The sequence below is a fragment of the Aquarana catesbeiana genome, linkage group LG12 (assembly GCF_042186555.1).
Source record: "Aquarana catesbeiana isolate 2022-GZ linkage group LG12, ASM4218655v1, whole genome shotgun sequence".
NCBI lineage: Eukaryota > Metazoa > Chordata > Amphibia > Anura > Ranidae > Aquarana > Aquarana catesbeiana.
In genome coordinates, this window is record NC_133335.1 from 196,231,440 (window position 1) to 196,251,019 (window position 19,580).

Sequence of the window (19,580 nt, forward strand, 5' to 3'; positions counted from 1 at the left end):
ATGGATGGAGAAGAGATGGATGGAGAAGAGATGGAGAAGAGATGGAGAAGAGATCGAGAGAGATCGAGAGAGATCGAGAGAGATCGAGAGAGATCAAGAGAGATCGAGAGAGATCAGACGAGAACGATCGAGAGAGATCAAGAGAGATCAAGAGATCGAGAGGAGGAGAGAGATCGAGAGAGGGAGGAGATCGAGAGAGAGAGAGGAGATCGAGAGAGAGAGAGAGAGAGAGAGAGAGACGAGAGAGAGCAGAGAGAGAGAGAGAGAGAGGAGGAGGAGATCGAGAGGGCAGGAGAGATCGAGAGAGAGGAGGAGATCGAGAGAGAGGAGAGATCGAGAGAGAGGAGAGATCGAGAGAGAGGAGAGATCGAGAGAGAGGAGAGATCGAGAGAGAGGAGAGATCGAGAGAGAGGAGAGATCGAGAGAGAGAGAGATCGAGAGAGAGAGAGAGAGAGATCGAGAGAGAGAGATCGAGAGAGAGAGATCGAGAGAGATCGAGAGAGAGAGATCGAGAGAGAGAGATCGAGAGAGATCGAGAGATCGAGAGAGAGAGAGATCGAGAGAGAGAGAGAGAGAGATCGAGAGAGAGAGAGAGAGAGAGAGATCGAGAGAGAGAGAGAGAGAGAGATCGAGAGAGAGAGAGAGAGATCGAGAGATCGAGAGAGATCGAGAGCGAGGAGAGATCGAGAGCGAGGAGAGATCGAGAGCGAGGAGAGATCGAGAGAGAGAGAGAGAGAGAGAGGAGAGAGAGAGAGAGAGAGAGAGAGAGAGAGAGAGAGAGAGAGAGAGAGAGAGAGAGAGAGAGAGAGCGAGAGCGAGAGCGAGAGCGGAGAGAGAGAGAGAGAGAGAGAGAGAGAGAGAGAGAGAGAGGGGGGAGAGATCGAGAGCGAGAGAAGAGAGCGAGAGAAGAGAGCGAGAGAAGAGAGCGAGAGAAGAGAGCGAGAGAAGAGAGAGAGAGAGAGAGAGAGAGGAGGAGAGAGAGAGATCGAGAGCGAGAGGAGAGATCGAGAGCGAGAGGAGAGATCGAGAGCGAGAGGAGAGATCGAGAGAGAGAGGAGAGATCGAGAGAGAGGAGAGATCGGAGAGATCGAGAGAGAGGAGAGATCGGAGAGATCGAGAGAGAGGAGAGATCGAGAGAGAGGAGAGAGAGATCGAGAGATCGAGAGAGAGAGATCGCTCGGGAGAGAAGAGAGGGAGAGGAGAGTTATATTACAAAATAGAATTTGTTTGTTTATTCTAATAACAAAAATCAGTTGAAGCGGAACGTCACCCAAAAGGGAGAGTTCCGCTCTTCCTCCTCCTCCCGATTTTGAAAAAGGTGGTGTGCGGCCAGATCGCCGCAATGATCCAAGCGGAACACACACTTTTTACCTGAAATAAAGGCCACCTACCTTGCAGGCTTAAAGTTTTAAGTCTAAACTCTGTTCCGTACAGGATAACAAAGCAGTGGTCGGTTTCCAAGCGCACTGTGGCATCTTCCAGGTATCTATCAAAGTCCCGTGAATTCTTCCCCACCCGAATCTCCTTTATTTCTCGGATGTCCACTGAGAAGAGAAAACACAATGTAAGCACATTCACTGCTGTGAACAATTTCCTAGCGTGTAGTTACAAAAATAATAGTCTCTTATTTAAAGCAACGTTTTCCGGTGTATGGGTTTACGGAAATTGACATCATATATTAGGTAGTATATTCAGCCTGAACTCACTGGTGCAGAAGTGAACAAATACTCTGCTATAGGTGTCCGTTTATGAAACGGAACAGCGGTGACCCCGAGGATCACTTCTGATCTCAGTTCATCAACGGTTTATGCAACAGATGATCGCACACAGAGAAGCCGTCATTGACTGACACAGAAACGGCCACTATATGAAGGTGCGATCTCTGTTGGAATTCACCAGCTCAGAGGTGGTAAATCGGGGAGAGAATCCTGGGGGGGGGGGGGGGTGTTGGTGGAGGATGATTATGGACTTCCTTCTTCCTCAATCAGACTCCCTCCCCCCCAAGACAGTAACCATATACACACAAACTTATACTAATAATTTCTCACAAAAGTAAGTACACCCCTTACATTTTTTGTAAATATTTTATTATATCTTTTCATGCGACAACACTGAAGAAATGACACTGCCCCTTCAACCTCTGTAGCAATGCTGGCAGCACTCATACATCCATTTCCCAAAGGCAACCTCTAGATATGACGCTGAGTACGTGTACTCAACTTCTTTGGTCGACCATGGCGAGGCCTGTTCTGAGTGTAACCACTCCTGTTTAATTTCTGGTCTTGGCCATCATGCTACAGCTCAATTTCAGGGTCTTGGCAATCTTCTTATAGCCTAGGCCATCTTTATGTAGAACAACAATTCTTTTTTTCAGATCCTCAGAGAGTTCTTTGCCATGAGGTGCCATGTTGAACTTCCAGTGACCAGTATGAGAGAGTGAGAGCGATAACACCAAATTTAACACACCTGCTCCCCATTCACACCTGAGACCTTGTAACACTAACGAGTCACATGACATCGGGGAGGAAAAAGGGCTAATTGGGCCCAATTTGGACATTTTCAGTTAGGGGTGTACTCACTTTTGTTGCCAGCGGTTTAGACATTAATGGCTGTGTGTTGAGTTATTTTGAGGGGACAGCAAATTTACACTGTTATACAAGCTGTACACTCACTACTTTACATTGTAGCAAAGTGTCATTTCTTCAGTGTTGTCACATGAAAAGATATAATAAAATATTTACAAAAATGTGAGGGGTGTACTTACTTTTGTGAGATACTGTATGTATGTACGATTGAACACCCATGCGATCCAATTACAGCGTTGGAAAAAAGGGTCCTCTACCTTTTAAGAGTGGCTCAAATTGCACCGCACAGACATCGCATGTGATTTGAATAGGAATGCGGTGCAACTCCTATCTGAATGACATGCGGTGTCCCGCACTGCATATATGTGAACCCAGACTAAGTCAGAAAATTAGGTCCTGCTAGATCACTTCAGGCTGGCCCCTTGTGTAGGTATAGCTATGAAAAATATAAAAAATAAGGGCCTATACTGTATAAAATACAGCAATACACTGTCTCACACTGCTCTGCACATGCTCAGTTGCTCTCCATTTTTGACAATCAGAGCCACTAGAGGTCGATCTGCTGACAACCTAAATATTTACTGCTGCTCAGGGGCTCTGGTCTTCAGCAAAATGGCAGCCTCTGGCAAAAAGTAACAGGAGCAATGCTGGAGGCAATTTACAGCACACATTAATTGTGGTAGCATAATTATTAAATGTGGAATGTAAGTTCCTTGCTAAAGAACAATATGTTTTATCAAATTGTTATGGGTAAAGACCTGCTTTAACTCTTCCCTACTCTGTTCAAAACGGAAAAAAAAAAAAAAAAAGTACTGATCACACACGAAAAAGCATGCATACCAAAACAATCAGTAGATTCAGAAATACAAGCAGAGGAAAAAAAGTGCTAAGCTCTGCCCCCGAGACATGCGTCCCAAATGGCCCTCTCATATGATTGGCAGACTCACAGGCCAACAGGAAGGCTTAGGAAGCCAACATAGGTTTGGACCACATGAGACTTTGAGAGGTAAAATGGTGATCTGCATATAAATTCAACTGCATGAATTTGTCAGTCTTTTTTTACCGAGGATATCCTCTTGCTTATGCACTTGGTTATCTCTTAGATTGTAAGCTCTAAAGGAGCAAGGCCCTTGGATCCCTCTTGTACCAAATTGTATTGTTATTGTAAGGTCTGCCTTCATTTTGTAAAGTGTTGAGCAAACTGTTGGCGCTATATAAATCCTACATAATAATAATAATTATTATTATTATATGCCAAGTTTAAGTTGCCAAGATTTGTGACCAGTTTTACCATAAAAGTAATGCAAAAATCAACAACTCTGTTACAACTACAGTACATATAGTGGTAAGGTTTCTGGTTGCTGTAGCCTTATTGCATATGCCTATGTAGCTTTTCAAGCCTCTGTCTTCCTCCTGCTTTTCTGAGTACTGCATAGGTTTCATATTTTAGACGCCTACATCCACATCTACCCAAACCACAAGAAGTCATATCAGAAGTCATGTTTACCACTTTAACACTGTTAGACTCTTCTAATAAAACAGTGAGAAGCATAATGACTATGTGCAGCTGGGAGAAACTGTTAAAGTGGTTCTAAACCTAGATACACCACTTGTACCTACAGGTAAGCCTATAACAAGGCTTACCTGTAGGTACTGTAAATATCTCCTTAACCTGCACGGTTTAGGAGATATTTACCATATACGCTTGCACCTACGCCATCGGCACCTGCGCTGTGAAGAAACGGCCCTCCGTGACATTTCTTTATTAACAAGCGCCGTGACTGATGGCACGGGACTCTGGCCAGTCACAGAGGGCGAAGATGGATGCGGCCACCAGCAGGGACAACGCGGGTTTCGTTTGCAGGCAAGTGCCTCATAATGGGCTAGTACGCAATGCATACTAGCCCATTATGCTTTTACTTTGCAGGGGGAAAAAGTCATCAGGGTTTACTTCCTCTTTAATAGCCAATCGAAGTCCTATTTTTTTTTAAAGGTCTTACTTCAGTAAACCCAGATCAGACTGGTTGCTATGAATTACTGGTCTTTTTCTTTAGATCCAACCACTAAAATCTCTAATAAAGGTTTATATATCTCATGTAAAATGTCAAAAGTTGTTTTACTCTTTTGAAAGCTACCTAGTCCATTAAAACACCACCCAGTGATCCCACCAAAAATGTCTGTTCAGGCACTTCCTGTGATTGGTTAATGATGGTATTCCCAAAAGTGGTCCCGCCTTGTCACATTTTCCATTGTGGCAGTTTTAAACTCAGTGGGCCATAAATCACGCTATTCAGAAAACAGACAGTGGTCACTACTTTGACTTGTAGCCTACACAGAGCTAAAGACTGTCTCCCCAACACCATGTGACACAAGGACACAAGTCAATCTGGTTCAACCAATAAAAAAGGGGAAACTATCTATCTATCTATCTATCTATCTATCTATCTATCTATCTATCTATATATATATATATATATATATATATATATATATATATATAGATATATATCTCTATCTATCTATATATATATATATATAATATCCCTTATACACAATCCTCTACCCACAGTTGATCCAGAGGAAGGAAAAAACCTCCAGCAAAAGCATGATCCAATTTGCTCCTGCAGGGGAAAAAAAAAATGTCTTCCTGATCCCCCGAGAGGCAATCAGATATTCCCTGGATCAACTTTACCTATAAATATTAGTATCCAGTTATATTATGTACATTTAGGAAAGAATCCAGGCTTTTCTTAAAGCAATCTACTGAGCTGGCCAGAACCATCTCTTGAGGGAGCTTATTCTACATTTTCACAGCTCTAACTGCGAAAAATACTTTCCGTATTTGGAGATTAAATCTCTTTTCCTCTAGACGTAAAGAGTGTCCCCTTGTAGTCTGGTGAATATCTTAAAACGTGAATAACTCAACACCAAAGTCGCTATATGGACCACTTATGTATTTATACATCTTGATCATATCCCCCCTTAATCTCCTCTTAAAGTCAGTTCCCTTTAATCTATCCTCATAGCTGAGCTCCTCCATGCCTCTTATCCGTTTGGTTGCTCTTCTCTCCTCTTTCCCAAAAACTCAAAGATAAGCTCCCCATACCAAGACATATCAGGGTATTCTGCTCTGCTCTTGGTGGACATACAAAGCAGCAGAGCAATGATGGACAGTAAAATATATAAGCTTCTGGAGGAGTTGCCATTACAAAAAACCTGTTGCTTTGTTTTGCAGGTTCAGGTTTAGGGTCTTTTATTTTACCCATTAAGAAATGCCACCAGGGGCTACAATTCTAAAACACTGCTGTAGGACCAATATACAGACAACTAGTCTGGAAGTTCCAATCTGTTATTTTAGAAAAAAAAAAAAAAAAAAAAAAAAAAAAAAGCTCTTAAAAAGCAAAACATAATGATAACAGGGAAAGAATACAGAAACTAAAAATACGAGGATTCTTCAGTTTCCACACTTTTCTTTACCTTTTTTTTCAGAATCTCAAAAACAAAATTACATCACTCGTACTAAACTGCAAGGTCAGCCAGCTGACTTGCCAGACAGACTAGTCACATAAGACTCTTAGACACGACCAATTACTACTCCTCCTGCCCTCACCAACGAAAACAAAAAAAAAAAAAAAAAAGTGGAAACTTTTTGAAGACCTCTTGTATATAGGGCTTCTTCAGCCACTAAACACAGAACATTGCAACATTACAGTGTCAACTACGGGCTGAGAATCCCCCGCTGACATCAGCCAGGAGGAGGAGAGGAAGAGAGGAGCTGGCCGGTCACATGAGCGCCGCAATAAAATAACACTCGGTTATTTTAACAGCAGAAAGAAAAAGGGGCAGGGAGCAGAGTGGTACTGGTAAGAGCTGACAGGCAGAGAGGGAGGGAGGAGGCGGACAGAGGAGAGCTGCAGATGACAGAGGCACATAAACTGACCACTGTTCAACCAAGGAAACTGCGCTTAGGACAGGTCTCTGGGGTCAGAAGCCAAAAGGTTGCTGCCTCCCTCACACAAAGTACCAAAAAGGATACTTTGCAAAGCTTAACAGATAATAAAGAGTGGGTATGACGGCGCTAAACTGACCACGGTGTCAAGGCTCAGCAGCCATAATAAAAAGCAGCCCTGTTCTATGGGATTTCCCTAGCAAGTGCTATGCTTGGAATCAAAGTGTTTACTTCCTTATCAGAGAGAGGGAGAGGGAGAGAGAGATGGATGAAAAGAGGGTGGACATTTCAGCAAGACAATGATCCCAAACTCAAAGCCAAGTAAACTCTCAATTGGATTCAAAGAAAGAAAATAAAGCTGCTAGAATGGCCCAGCCAATCACCTGACTTGAATCCAATAGAAAATCTATGGAAAGAACTAAAGGTCAGAGTTTATAGAAGAGGCCCACAGAACCTTCAAGATTTGAAGACTGTTTGTGTGGAAGAATCACACCTGAGCAACGCATGCTACTAGTTTCTCCATACAGGGAGGTGTCTTGAAGCGGTCATTACCAATAAAAGGATTTTGTAGTAAGTATTAAAATACATTTCAGTTAGCATGTGCAATACTTTTCCCTGTGTCATTCCATTACATATACAGTGAATAAAAAAAAAAAAAAAAAAAAAAAAAGAAAAAAGGTATACACACCCATGTTAAAATGTCAGGTTTCTGGGATGTAAAAAAAAAAAAAAAAAAAAAGACAAAGATAAATAATTTCAGAACTTTTTCCACCTTTAATGTGACCTATAAAGTGTACAACTCAGTTGAACAACAAACTGAAATCTTTTAGGTGAAGGGAAGTAAAAATAAAAAAATATTGTTGCATAAGTGTGCACACCTTTAAACTAATACTTTGAAGCACCTTTTGATGTTCTTACAGCACCCTTTTTGTGTAAGAGCAGCAGTCTTTTGGGGTATGAGTCTATCAGCATGGCACATCTTGACTTGGCAATATTTGCACAATCTTTGCAAAAACACTCCAAATCTGTTAGATTGCGTGGGCATCTCCTGTGTATAGCCCTCTTCAGAGCAACCCACAGATTTTCAATCAGATTAAGGTCGGGGCTCTGGTTGGGCCATTCCAAAACTGTAATCTTCTTCTGGTGAAGCCATTCCTTTGTTGATTTGGATGTATGCTTTGGGTCGTTGTCATGCAGAAAGATGAAGTTCCTCTTTATGTTCAATGTTCAGCTTTCTAGCAGAAGCCTGAAGGTTTTGTGCCAATATTGACTGAAATTTGGAACTTTTCATAATTCCCTCTACCTTGACAAAGGCCTGTTCCAGCTGAAGAAAAACAGCCCCAAAAGCATGATGCTGCAACCACCAGGCTTCACGGTAGGTATGATGCTCTTCTGGTGATGGTCAATGTTTTTGCTCCAAACATATCTTTTGGCATTATGGTCAAAATGTTCAACCTTGGTTTCTTCAGACCAGAAGACATTTTCCCACATGCATTCGGGGACTTCAGATGTGTTTTTTGCAAAATTTAGCTGGGTTTGGATGTTTTTAAGAAAAGTAAGAAAAGGCTTCCGTCTTGCCACTCTTCCCCATAGCCCAGACATATGAAGAATACGGCAGATTGTTGTCACATGTACCCCACAGCCAGTACTTGCCAGATATTCCTGCAGCTTCTTTAACCATTTGGCGTCTGCGCTATAGCCGAATGACGGCCACATCACGGATCTGAATTTCCGAGAGGCCGTCATATGAGGGCCTCCCCTTTGCATGCTCCCCGCGCGCTGTGATCACCGAGTCGCTGAGACTCGGGTGATCACAGATCCGAGTAAGGGGCCGATCCTGGCCCCTTACCACGTGATCAGCTGTCAGCCAATTAAAGCTGATCACATGATGTAAACAAAAGCTCGGTAATTTTTTTTTTCTCCTCATGCTGACAGCCGATCACCGGCTTATGTGCAAGAGACATCGGTCCCGAAGAGGAAGAGGCAATACTGCCTCATCTGTGCCCACCAGTACCCCCTGCCAGTGCCACCTATCAATGCCCATGAGTGCCACCTATCAGTGCCAACCAGTGCCACCTAGCAGTGCTGCCTATCAGTGTAACCAACCAGTGCCGATCAGTGCCCATTACTGCCACCCAGTGCCCATCACTGCCACCCATCGATGCCCATCACTGCCGCCTCAGAGTACATCAATGAAGGAGAAAAATTACCTGTTTGCAAAATTTTATAACAAAATATAAAAAAAAATACATTTTTTAAAAATTTGGTCTTTTAAAATTTTTTTTAACAAAAAATAAAAACCGCAGAGGTGATCAAATACCACCAAAAGAAAGCTCTATTTGTGGGGAAAAAATGATAAAAATTTAATTTGGGTACAGTGTTGTATGACCGCGCAATTGTCAAGTGCATCAGCCCTGAAAGCTGAAAATTGATTTGGACAGGAGGGGGGTTTAAGTGCCCAGTAAGCATGTGGTTAATGTTGCTGTAGGACTCTTGGCAGCCTCCCTGACCAGTTTTCTTCATCCATTTTGGAGGGACGTCCAGTTCAGTTTTTGCTGGAGGATGCAACTAAGAACATGTCAGGAAAGACCTACTAGAACAGCTGAACTTTATTTTGGGTTAATCAAAGGCTCCTATTTAACATGCGTTTGAATGCAATTGCTTAATTCTGAACACAGCTACACTGACAGTTATAAGAGGGTGTGCAGACTTATGCAACCACATTATTTTAGTATTTTATTTCAGTTTATAGGTTATATTAACACTTACGAATCAGCTGCCGTCATTATATGACAGTACTTTGACGTGGAATAACGTTGTTATGGCAGCAGATAGCTGAAATAAGCCTCGTATCCTCTTAAACGGCAGGCAGTTAATTTTAAAATAAAAGTGGTATCTACGGCGAATTTGCCGCAAGAAAACTTATCGGCGGCGGGAGAGGTGCCCCCTCCCGCTACAGTCGTCTCCACTGCTTACCATGGCCATCGGTAGCAGCGGAGACGATCCTATCCCCTTCACAGGCCTGGAGCCGAGTGAGGGAATGATGGCCCCCACTTGGCTCCAAAACATTGATGACGGAAGCAACGTCAAACGTCACTTCCGCCCAATGGTCTTAAAGAGGAATAACAATTCCTGGGATTTACACAGAGGCACGCCTCCAGCTCTGCAGCTCTCAGTGGCCCTCTTATGACACATCCCCCCTCCCTTCCTGACAAATGCGTGAGAGCGAGAGCTGTGCATGATGTCATAAGCCTAGACTTTTTACCAGACAAGAAACAGGAAGTGGGCTGTATAAGGTATTTACCGGCAGAAAAAAAAAAAAAAGTTTTACTATCCAAAGTTAACAAGGGCAGAAGATTTATTAGATGGAAAGATTAAAAAAAAAAAAAAAAAAGGTTCAGGTTCCAAGTAATTTTCTTGCAAAAAAAAAAATTAAAATTAAAATTATTTTAACTTGTAAACAAGTGCGAAAGAAATAGGCCCGGTCCTTAACTGGTTTAAAGTGGAAAAAGTTCTGAAATTAATTATTTTGGTCATTTTTTTTACATCACAGAAACCTCACATTTTAACAGGGGTGTGTATAGATTTTTTATATCCAGTGTGTATATAGAACGCTCTGGTATATGACAAATTTGAACTAAAAATATAAACGCATGGATCAGCAAGCAAGTAAAAGCATTCACGTTACAATAATAAATCAATATATAGCACAATGTGATAACAGCAAACCTGGTTTTTACAGTATAAAATTGTGAAAAAAAGTCCAATACTTCCTCAACGAGACCCACACACACGTCATACATAGATAGCAATAGAAACATTTTTTCCAAAATGTATGTGGGAACAGTGGTGACAATGAAAGGCGTGTGATGGAAAATCTGTTAAGGTTGTGGGTATGAACAGAAATTAAAAAAAAAATAAATTAAATAATTGGCATTAATTAACCTTACTGATGGGCTTGAGGTTAGTATGAATAGGAAGTCGCACTTCTGAGTATGACTATAAAGTTACCAGTGCTCTGGAATTGTTTAGTAAAATTAAAGGCCACGTTTACCATTTCAGCATAATAATCTGTGCAGACAAGGGTCCCCTGTTTGGTAAAAGGAGTTCAATTAAACTGTCATACATGTGGGCCATTTGCCTCCCCCCCCCACGCACGCGCACACACACGCGCGCACACACACACACACACACACACACACACACACACATAAGCCTAGCTAAAAAACACCCAAATCTGTGTTCTGCCTTAAAGAGCAACTGCAGTCTGCTCACATAATTTGTAATACAAACATCTTTGCCATTCTGAAGCTTCCCTCCAACCACTTTGCTTAATATTATATATATGTAGTGAGCTTCTGTACTTGCCAAATATGCTGCAGAAATCTCCTTCCACAGAGTCTGGCTGCATCCATTTTAAGTGTGGGCAGCTGAAGCTGCTTCCTGTTCACTTCCTGGATTTACACAGACCCACAGAGGCACACCTCCAGCTCTCAGTGGCCCTCTTATGACTCATCCCCCCTCCCTTCCTGGCAAACGCACGAGAGTGACAGAGAGCTGTGCATGTCGTCATAAGCCTAGACTTTTTACCAGACAAGAAAAAGGAAGTGGGCTGTATAAGGTATTTACTGGCAGGAAAAAAAAAATGTTTTACTATCCAAAGTTAAAACAAGGTCAGAAGATTTAATAGATGGAAAGATGAAAAAATGACTGAAGTTCCGCTGCCAGGATGAGCCAAATATTGGGTGCGCCCCCACAGCACCCTTACTCATTCCAATCCCAGTGCATGCGCAGTGCATGCTGTCACAGCAAAGCGTTGGCCGGACTGCGGGCACCACGCAGGGCCAGTGCACAGGCTTCTTCTCTAGGGCATAGCTGCTGACAGGGAGAGAACGCACTGTGTATGCACCAGGATTTGAATGGGGAACAGCAGCAGCAAAGCCCTAGAGATGCCTGTGAGTGTATCCCCGGCTGATGTCAGCGGTCTGGTCTCAGCTTTCCTGCAACAGTGAGAGGGTTCACTGCGCATGCACTAGAATTTGAAGTAATACCGCTATCAGCTGACTTCAGGTTCTGCAAGGATCCACCCAGCTGCCTGATTGACAGCTGGCTCCACCTTTCAATGCAAGGCTGAGAGGCGGAGCCAGCTGTGCCTGTCCCCTCTCCAGCTCAGCCCTCCAGTAAGTCCCGGAGGAGCAGATAGGAGAGCGGTGACTGACAGTCACCGCTCTCCTCTGAGTAGACTGAGAACTGATTAGTCAGCAGTCATGTTCTCACTCAGTTCCCGGGCTCAGAGCTAACAATTGACAGCTGGAGCATCACACCAATGCTGCAGTCTAGAAGGGAGTATGGATGTGTGCGTTTTTTTATTTACCCCAAACTTATCCTTTAATAAGACCCTGTCAACCTGCTTATTCAGGGCAAACAAAGTCTGAGGCTGAAAGTCCACCACCCAACCACTTTAGGATTTGCCTCTTCAGCGATTCTCTTCCACTCCTGTGGATGTCACTGCAAATGACCAAGTGTTTTAACATATCTGGAATCAAATATCTTGCCAATCACTGGGCTGAAGCACTGACATGTTGACATGTGATGAAAGGGCTGACATCTTTATAAAAATTTCAATGAAAAGTACTAAAAAATAAAACAAACATAACACAAACTTGTTGCAACTAGCACCTCAAAAGCAGGCAGTTTTTGTTTGCTGCCTCATTAGCGGATACATGGTGCTCTGTGAATCCTTCGTCATGTGTTAAATCATTAAAAAAAAAAAAAAAAAAAAAAAAGAAGAGGATTTCAGAATGTATACAATAAAAATAGAATAAAAAATGGTCCCAGAACAAGTCCTGTTTCCTTTAACATCATGAGTCAGATTTCTTGCCAAGCCCCAGCACTGCCTGTTCTGCTACACACTACATTCGCCTACTGATTGCATATTGCCATCTAATCATAAAATCTTCTTTACATTTACCAGAGATAATATAGAGCAGCCATTCTCGGCCAGGGTTCAGTGGAACGCTAGGGTTCCAAAGTTTTCTAGGGGATCCTTGCTCTGTGGTTGACTCACCTCAAATTTTAGGGTGCCTGCATAGGTTCCAGTGCCAACAGTACTTGATAACATCAGCAGCATGGCACCAATAATATTTTTATATATCTGTAAGAAAGGAGTTGACTATAATGTACAGAGGGGCTTTCCTTGCACTGAGCTTTGATGAACTGGTTTTAGTGGGGGTTTCCTGCGACCTAAAAACTATTTAAATGATTCTTCTATGGTGAAAAGGTTAAGACAAGTTCATGTGAAGAGCGAGGGCCTATCTAACTTGATATAAAGTGAATGGATTGTACAGGTAGGCTATAAGAAAAATCAGAAGAAAGATTCTGTGTGAGGCACAATCGGTCAATTCTCATATAGTGTGTACACAACCTTTGACATCCAATTCAAACTAAAATTTCTGAAGGGACAAACTCCAAAAAGTCTCTTGTACATGAACGGAACAATTTTCGTTGTACCGTTTTCGTACGAGAAAAAGAAAAATCAGATATGAAAGACTGCGCATGATCAGAAAACAAACAAAATAAAGCCCTTGTCGTACGAGAATTTTCGTACATTATTTTCATCCTCGTTTTCGACATGCTAGAACACCGGACGAACACCGGATGATCATTCACCCAATTTTGTTATAGTGTGTACCCATCTTATATAGTGTGTACCCATCTTAAACACAATACTGAGGTTTGTAAATTTAGAGATTGCACGTGCAATGTGGCCAGCTTGAAGCTTGCAGTCTAAACCCGGGTACACACCAACAGCTCCGGTCAGAGACTCTGTACTGATCATGCTAGGTTAGTCAAGCGATCTTCCACGCCAAGCTGCTGTGTTCTCCCCCCTGGAAGAACACTCAGAACAGTGCTCTCTGCCATTGGCTGAGAGCGCTGATCGGGAGCCGGTCGGCTGTTGGTTATCCAATATGCACGTCCAACAGACATACACACGGGCAGAATGTCGGCTGTTTTTTTTTTTTGTCTCCCGACATTCTGCCCATGTGTACGGGGCTTTAGATACGAAGCTAGTCCTTAAAGTGGCTGTAAAGGCAGAAGGTGTTTTTTCATCCTAATGCATTAAGTTAAAAAGCCTTCTGTGTGCATCAGTCCCCCTAATACTTACCTGAGCCCCATCTCTATCCGGCGATATTGCAGGAGAGACTTGGCTGCCCGGGACTCTCCCTCCTGATTGACTGAGACAACAGCAGAGCGCCATTGGCTCCCGCTACTGTCAAAAAGTCAGTGAGCCAATGGGGAGAGAGAAAGAGGGCAGAGCCTAGCCGGGGATCTGTGTCTGAACAGACACATGGAGCTGCGGCTCGGGTGCCCCCATAGCAACCAGGAGGATCTAGGTTGCTCTGTGCAAAAGTACTGCACAGAGCAAGTATAACGTGTTTTGTTACTTTTTAAAAAAAAAAAACACAAAAACATTAGACCTTAGTATCACTTTAAGAGAAAGAAGACACAAATTCAGAAGAGTAATGCATGCACTTGTAGTAATGAAGACAGATGGTTTCTACGGTGGCCCAAAACGTGCTTGTCCCAGCACACTATTAACATTCAAGAAATATGTGGGATGTGTGACTCAATGAGACATGGCAATACTTTCTCTTCTAAGAAAGCTTTACTGTGCTGCACACAGATTAGAGTGAGGGTTTCTTAATACATTTAGTCCCTTCTCACCATACTGTCTGGTTGGGTCCCAATCTCGATTCCATAGAAGCCAGTGTTTCCAGTCATTTCAATGACGATGGCCAAATAGCCCAAACAGCTGTATGCAGTTTGGAATCAATGGCTCTATATTAGGCTATATTTGCACTATACACCAAGGGCTCTGGATGTGCTTCTGGCAACAAGTTACACGCCTCCACCCACTATCCTAAACTGAGGAATAATCCTCTTATTTTTTGGATAAGTGATGAAGCGAGACATGTGAATACCTTTCTCAGTTTTAAGAAGGCTTTACTGTGCCACAGGGACTGGAAATTGCATCCTGGGCTACACTGCAGCAGCGGTTTGGACTCCCCCAATGTGGCAATTCCTCCCGGGTACATGGACCAAGGTCGGGATGGCTGGTAATTGAGTACCGGTAACTGAATACCTTTCTCGGTTTTAGGAAGGCTTTACTGTGCCACAGCGAATGAAAATTGCACAAGCGTTCTGGACTCCCCCAATGTGGCCCTTCCTCCCTGGTGCGTGGACCAAGGTCGGGGTGGCCGGTAATTGAGGCCAGCAGCTTTGCAGCCTAGTGGAGCGGGATACACACTCCTTTGTGCAAACCGGCATCCTCCTATGGAGAGTAGGGCTGTCATATGCATGGCTGAGAGCTTCCCTTGCTTGCTCCATCTGCCCTCCCACATCTCCTGCCCAGTTTGACAGCTGGGTGCTGGGGTTGCGGGCTTGATCTGTCGCCCTTTTCTTACTCCTGTTGAGTAGACAGGAAGTGCTGCCTCATCAGTGCCGCCTCATCAGTGGAAAACAAAAAAAAAAAAAAAACAAGAAAAAAAAGTTTTGCAAGACTCCCTGGACATGCAGTTCCCGGCGCAGATTTAAAAAAAAAAAAAAAAAAAGGCTCCTAACTTTTTTAGCTGGCTCCTAGATTAAAAGCAAATTTGTCAAGCCCTAAATTTGAACAGCGACTTTTTGGTATGCTTTAGTGAATTGCCACCATATCCTGAACCAGTATACGGTCCTATTTAAATAAAAAAATAAATCATATACACTGTAGAACAAAAAAATAATTAAACATCTTAAAACTGTAAGTTCAAATGAGCAGGGCCCTGTGATTCCTACTGTATTAAAGTGTATTGTAGTTGTGCTGTCTAACCTCAAGTTGTAAAGCACTGCGTAAAACAGTCGGCGCTATATAAATCCTGTATAATAATAATAATTTTGCAGAAACAGTTCCTTTCTTGGATGGATAGTCCTATAAAACTGTCCTAAAAAAAATAAAAAAATAAAATGAATACAACTTGTCCATCCATGCTGAGAAGTACAAGAGGCGCACAGAAAATGGCAAGGGCTGAGAGGCAACTGGTCAACACCACATGGTCACTTATCGCTACAGAAATTTCAATGCTGGCCTCGTTACGTCATACATTAACATAGAAGAGAGGAAACCACACTTCTAATACTCAGTGGTTTATCAAATTCAGATAATGTGGAAGACGAAACCACAGGAACTGATACATGATACATATAAACACAGAATCTGTGGGGTTTTTTTTGCACTTTTTTATATTGAATTTTACACGTTAAACCAAAATCAAAAACAAATACAAAATAGGAGTAAAAAAAAAAAAAAAAAAAGAAAAAAAAAAAAAAGGAGGCCTACAGCAACATTAACGGAGCTGCAGGAATATCTGGCAAGTACTGGCTGTGTGGTACATGGGACAACAATCACTCTTCTTCATATGTCTGGGCTATGGGGTAGAGTGGCAAGATGGAAACCTTTTCTTACGAAGAAAAACAACCAAGCCCAACTAAATTTTGTAAAAACACATCTGAAGTCTCCCAAAAGCATGTGGGAAAATGTGTTATGGTCTGATGAAACCAAGGTTGAATGTTTTGGTCATAATTCCAAAAGATATGTTTGGCGCAAAAACACCACATCACCAAAAAAAACACCATACCTACAATTTAGCATGGTGATGGCAGCATCATGCTTTGGTGCCATTTTTCTTCAGCTGGAACAGGGGCCTTAGTCAAGGTAGAGGGAATTATGAACAGTTCCAAATACCAGTCAATATTGGCACAAAACCTTCAGGCTTCTGCTAGAAAGCTGAACGTGAAGAGGAACTTCATCTTTCAGCGTGACAACGACCCAAAGCATACATCCAAATCAACAAAGGAATGGCTTCACCAGAAGAAGAAAGTTTTGGAATGGCCCAGCCAGAGCCCAGACCTGAATCTGATTGAAAATCTGTGGGGTGATCTAAAGAGGACTGTGCACAGGAGATTCCCTCGCAATCTGACAGATTTGGAGTGTTTTTGCAAAGAAGAGTGGGCAGATATTGCCAAGATGTGCCATACTGATAGACTCAAACCCAAAAACACTGAGTGCTGTAATAAAATCAAAAGGTCCGTCAAAGTATTCGTTTGAGGCCCCTTCTACATGAGGCAGATCTGTTTCAGCGGAGTCCGCCAGCTCAGCAGGAGATCTCTCAGTTGATCTCCGCTGAGTCAGTGGATAACAGGTCCGTCTCAGCTCACTGAGTGGGAAGGAGCCTGTTGAGCGACGCCGACTCCTATGGCGAGATCGGACGGCATGTCCGTTTTCATCAGAACTCATCCGATGCGATAGGACGGATGGCGAAGGTATCGCCATACGTCGGATTTTAGCGGATCGGACACATATCCGCTGACACCCGTCTGCCAATAGGAGTCAATGGATTGCCCGCTCGGATCCGCCTGAAAACGGACAGGCATATCCGAGCAGGCTTGTTGTGTGAAAGGGGCCTAAGGGTGTGCACACTTATACAAGCAGGTTATTTTAGTTTTTTTATTTTTTACTTCCCTCCACCTAAAAGATTTCAGTTTGTTGTTCGACTGAGTTGTACAGTTTATAGGTCACATTCAAGGTGGAAAAAGTTCTGAAATGATCTTTGTCTCATTTTTTTACATCATAGAAACCTGACATTTTAACAGGTGTGTAGACTTTTTATATCCACTGTATAGTCTCACCAACTTTGAGAGCTTTGGGCCACATTTAGGAGTTGCCACTCCGCTTGGTGGTTTAACTCCACACAGGGTGGATTTGCTTTAAATCAAGTCGATTCAATTCATGATTTAAGTCACTAGTAAAAAGGCTTGATTTAAATCATAATTTTTAAAAAGAGCAACGGTCATCTGTCCCGCAGCGGCTCCTCCTCTGACCTGCTGTTGACTCACCGACAGTCCCATTCACTTTAATGGGACAGCTGATGATGATTCAGTGACACAAGGTGAGGGGACGTGGCAGCAGCAGGTGAGTGGATGCCGCTAACAGGCGCTGCCGTGATGGATCTGAAATGACAGGTGCTCCTTAAATGTAAGGGCTTATTCGCTGGTAGTTAGAATCTTTAATATTTGCAAGCAAAATGGTTTAGAGTAATAAGCTGGCAGGTTAGTAAAAGCGATATCAGAACTTATATTGAATTTATTCTTCTCCTCAGTATTCACGAGTGAATCGGGGGGCTTCAGTAACCAAAGCTGCAGTGTTTATCCTCATGACACAACACAGGAAGCACCTCCATGGTTAACAGAGGACAGAATTAAAATCAGACTTGAGAAACTTAACATTATTAAATCACCGGGACCAGATGGCTTGCATCCGAGGGTACTTGGGGAACTCAGTCAAGTGATTGCCAGACCGTTGTTCCTAATTTTTACAGACAGTCTATTGACTGGAATGGTACCAGCTGATTGGAGAAAAGCCAATGTAGCACCAATATTTAAAAAGGGCCCAAAATACATCCCTGGGAATTACAGACCAGTTAGCCTAACATCAATAGTATGTAAACTCTTGGAGGGGATGATAAGGGACTATATACAAGATTTTAGTAATAAGAACGATATCATTAGCAGTAATCAGCATGGATTCATGAAGAATCGTTCTTGCCAAACCAATCTATTAACCTTCTATGAGGAGGTGAGTTGCCATCTAGATAAAGGAAGGCCCGTAGACGTGGTATATCTGGATTTTGCAAAAGCATTTGACACAGTTCACCATACACGTTTACTGTACAAAATAAGGTCCGTTGGCATGGACCATAGGGTGAGTACATGGATTGAAAACTGGCCATAAGGGCAAGTTCAGAGGGTGGTGATAAATAGGGAGTACTCAGAATGGTCAGGGGTGGGTAGTGGGGTTCTCCAGGGTTCTGTGCTGGGACCAATCCTATTTAATTTGTTTATAAACGACCTGGAGGATGGGATAAACAGTTCAATCTCTGTATTTGCAGACGATACTAAGCTAAGCAGGGCAATAACTTCTCCGCAGGATGTGGAAACCTTGCAAAAAGACTTGAACAAATTAATGGGGTGGGCAACTACATGGCAAATGAGGTTCAATGTAGAAAAATGTAAAATAATGCATTTGGGTGGCAAAAATATGAATGCAATCTATACACTGGGGGGAGAACCTCTGGGGGAATCTAGGATGGAAAAGGACCTGGGGGTCCTAGTAGATAATAGGCTCAGCAATGGCATGCAATGCCAAGCTGCTGCTAATAAAGCAAACAGAATATTGGCATTAAAAGGGGGATCAACTCTAGAGATAAAAAGATAATTCCCCCACTCTACAAGGCTCTGGTCCGGCCGCACCTGGAGTATGCTGTCCAGTTCTGGGCACCAGTCCTCAGGAAGGATGTACTGGAAATGGAGCGAGTACAAAGAAGGGCAACAAAGCTAATAAAGGGTCTGGAGGATCTTAGTTATGAGGAAAGGTTGCAAGTACTGAACTTATTCTCTCTGGAGAAGAGACGCTTGAGAGGGGATATGATTTCAATTTACAAATACTGTACTGGTGACCCCACAATAGGGATAAAACTTTTTCGCAGAAGAGAGTTTAATAAGACTCGTGGCCACTCATTACAATTAGAAGAAAAGAGGTTTAACCTTAAAGTACGTAGAGGGTTCTTTACTGTAAGAGCGGCAAGGATGTGGAATTCCCTTCCACAGGCGGTGGTCTCAGCGGGGAGCATTGATGGCTTCAAGAAACTATTAGATAATCACCTGAATTACCGCAACATACAGGGATATACAATGTAATACTGACACATAATCACACACATAGGTTGGACTTGATGGACTTGTGTCTTTTTTCAACCTCACCTACTATGTAACTATGTAACTGATTCAATCATACAGTTTGCAGTGTGTAAACTTTGTTTTATCCCATGGTTACTGTGACATTGGGGTTGATTTACTAAAGGCAAATCCACTTTGCACTGCAAGTGCAGTTGCTTTAAATCTGAGGAGAAGATCTGAAATGAAGGGACGCTCTGCTGATTTTATCATCCAAT

The 19,580-nt window shown here is 42.7% G+C and overlaps 1 protein-coding gene across 1 annotated transcript in view; it reads right to left on the reverse strand.

The window, feature by feature from the left end:
* The window catches only part of PLCG1 (phospholipase C gamma 1), a gene marked incomplete in the record, with an annotated part of 173,941 nt that overhangs the window by 118,740 nt on the left and 35,621 nt on the right, over positions 1-19,580 (reverse strand). Inside the window, 1 exon segment of the mRNA XM_073606385.1 lies at positions 1,392-1,544. Within this exon segment, the coding sequence (XP_073462486.1) occupies positions 1,392-1,544 (153 nt within the window).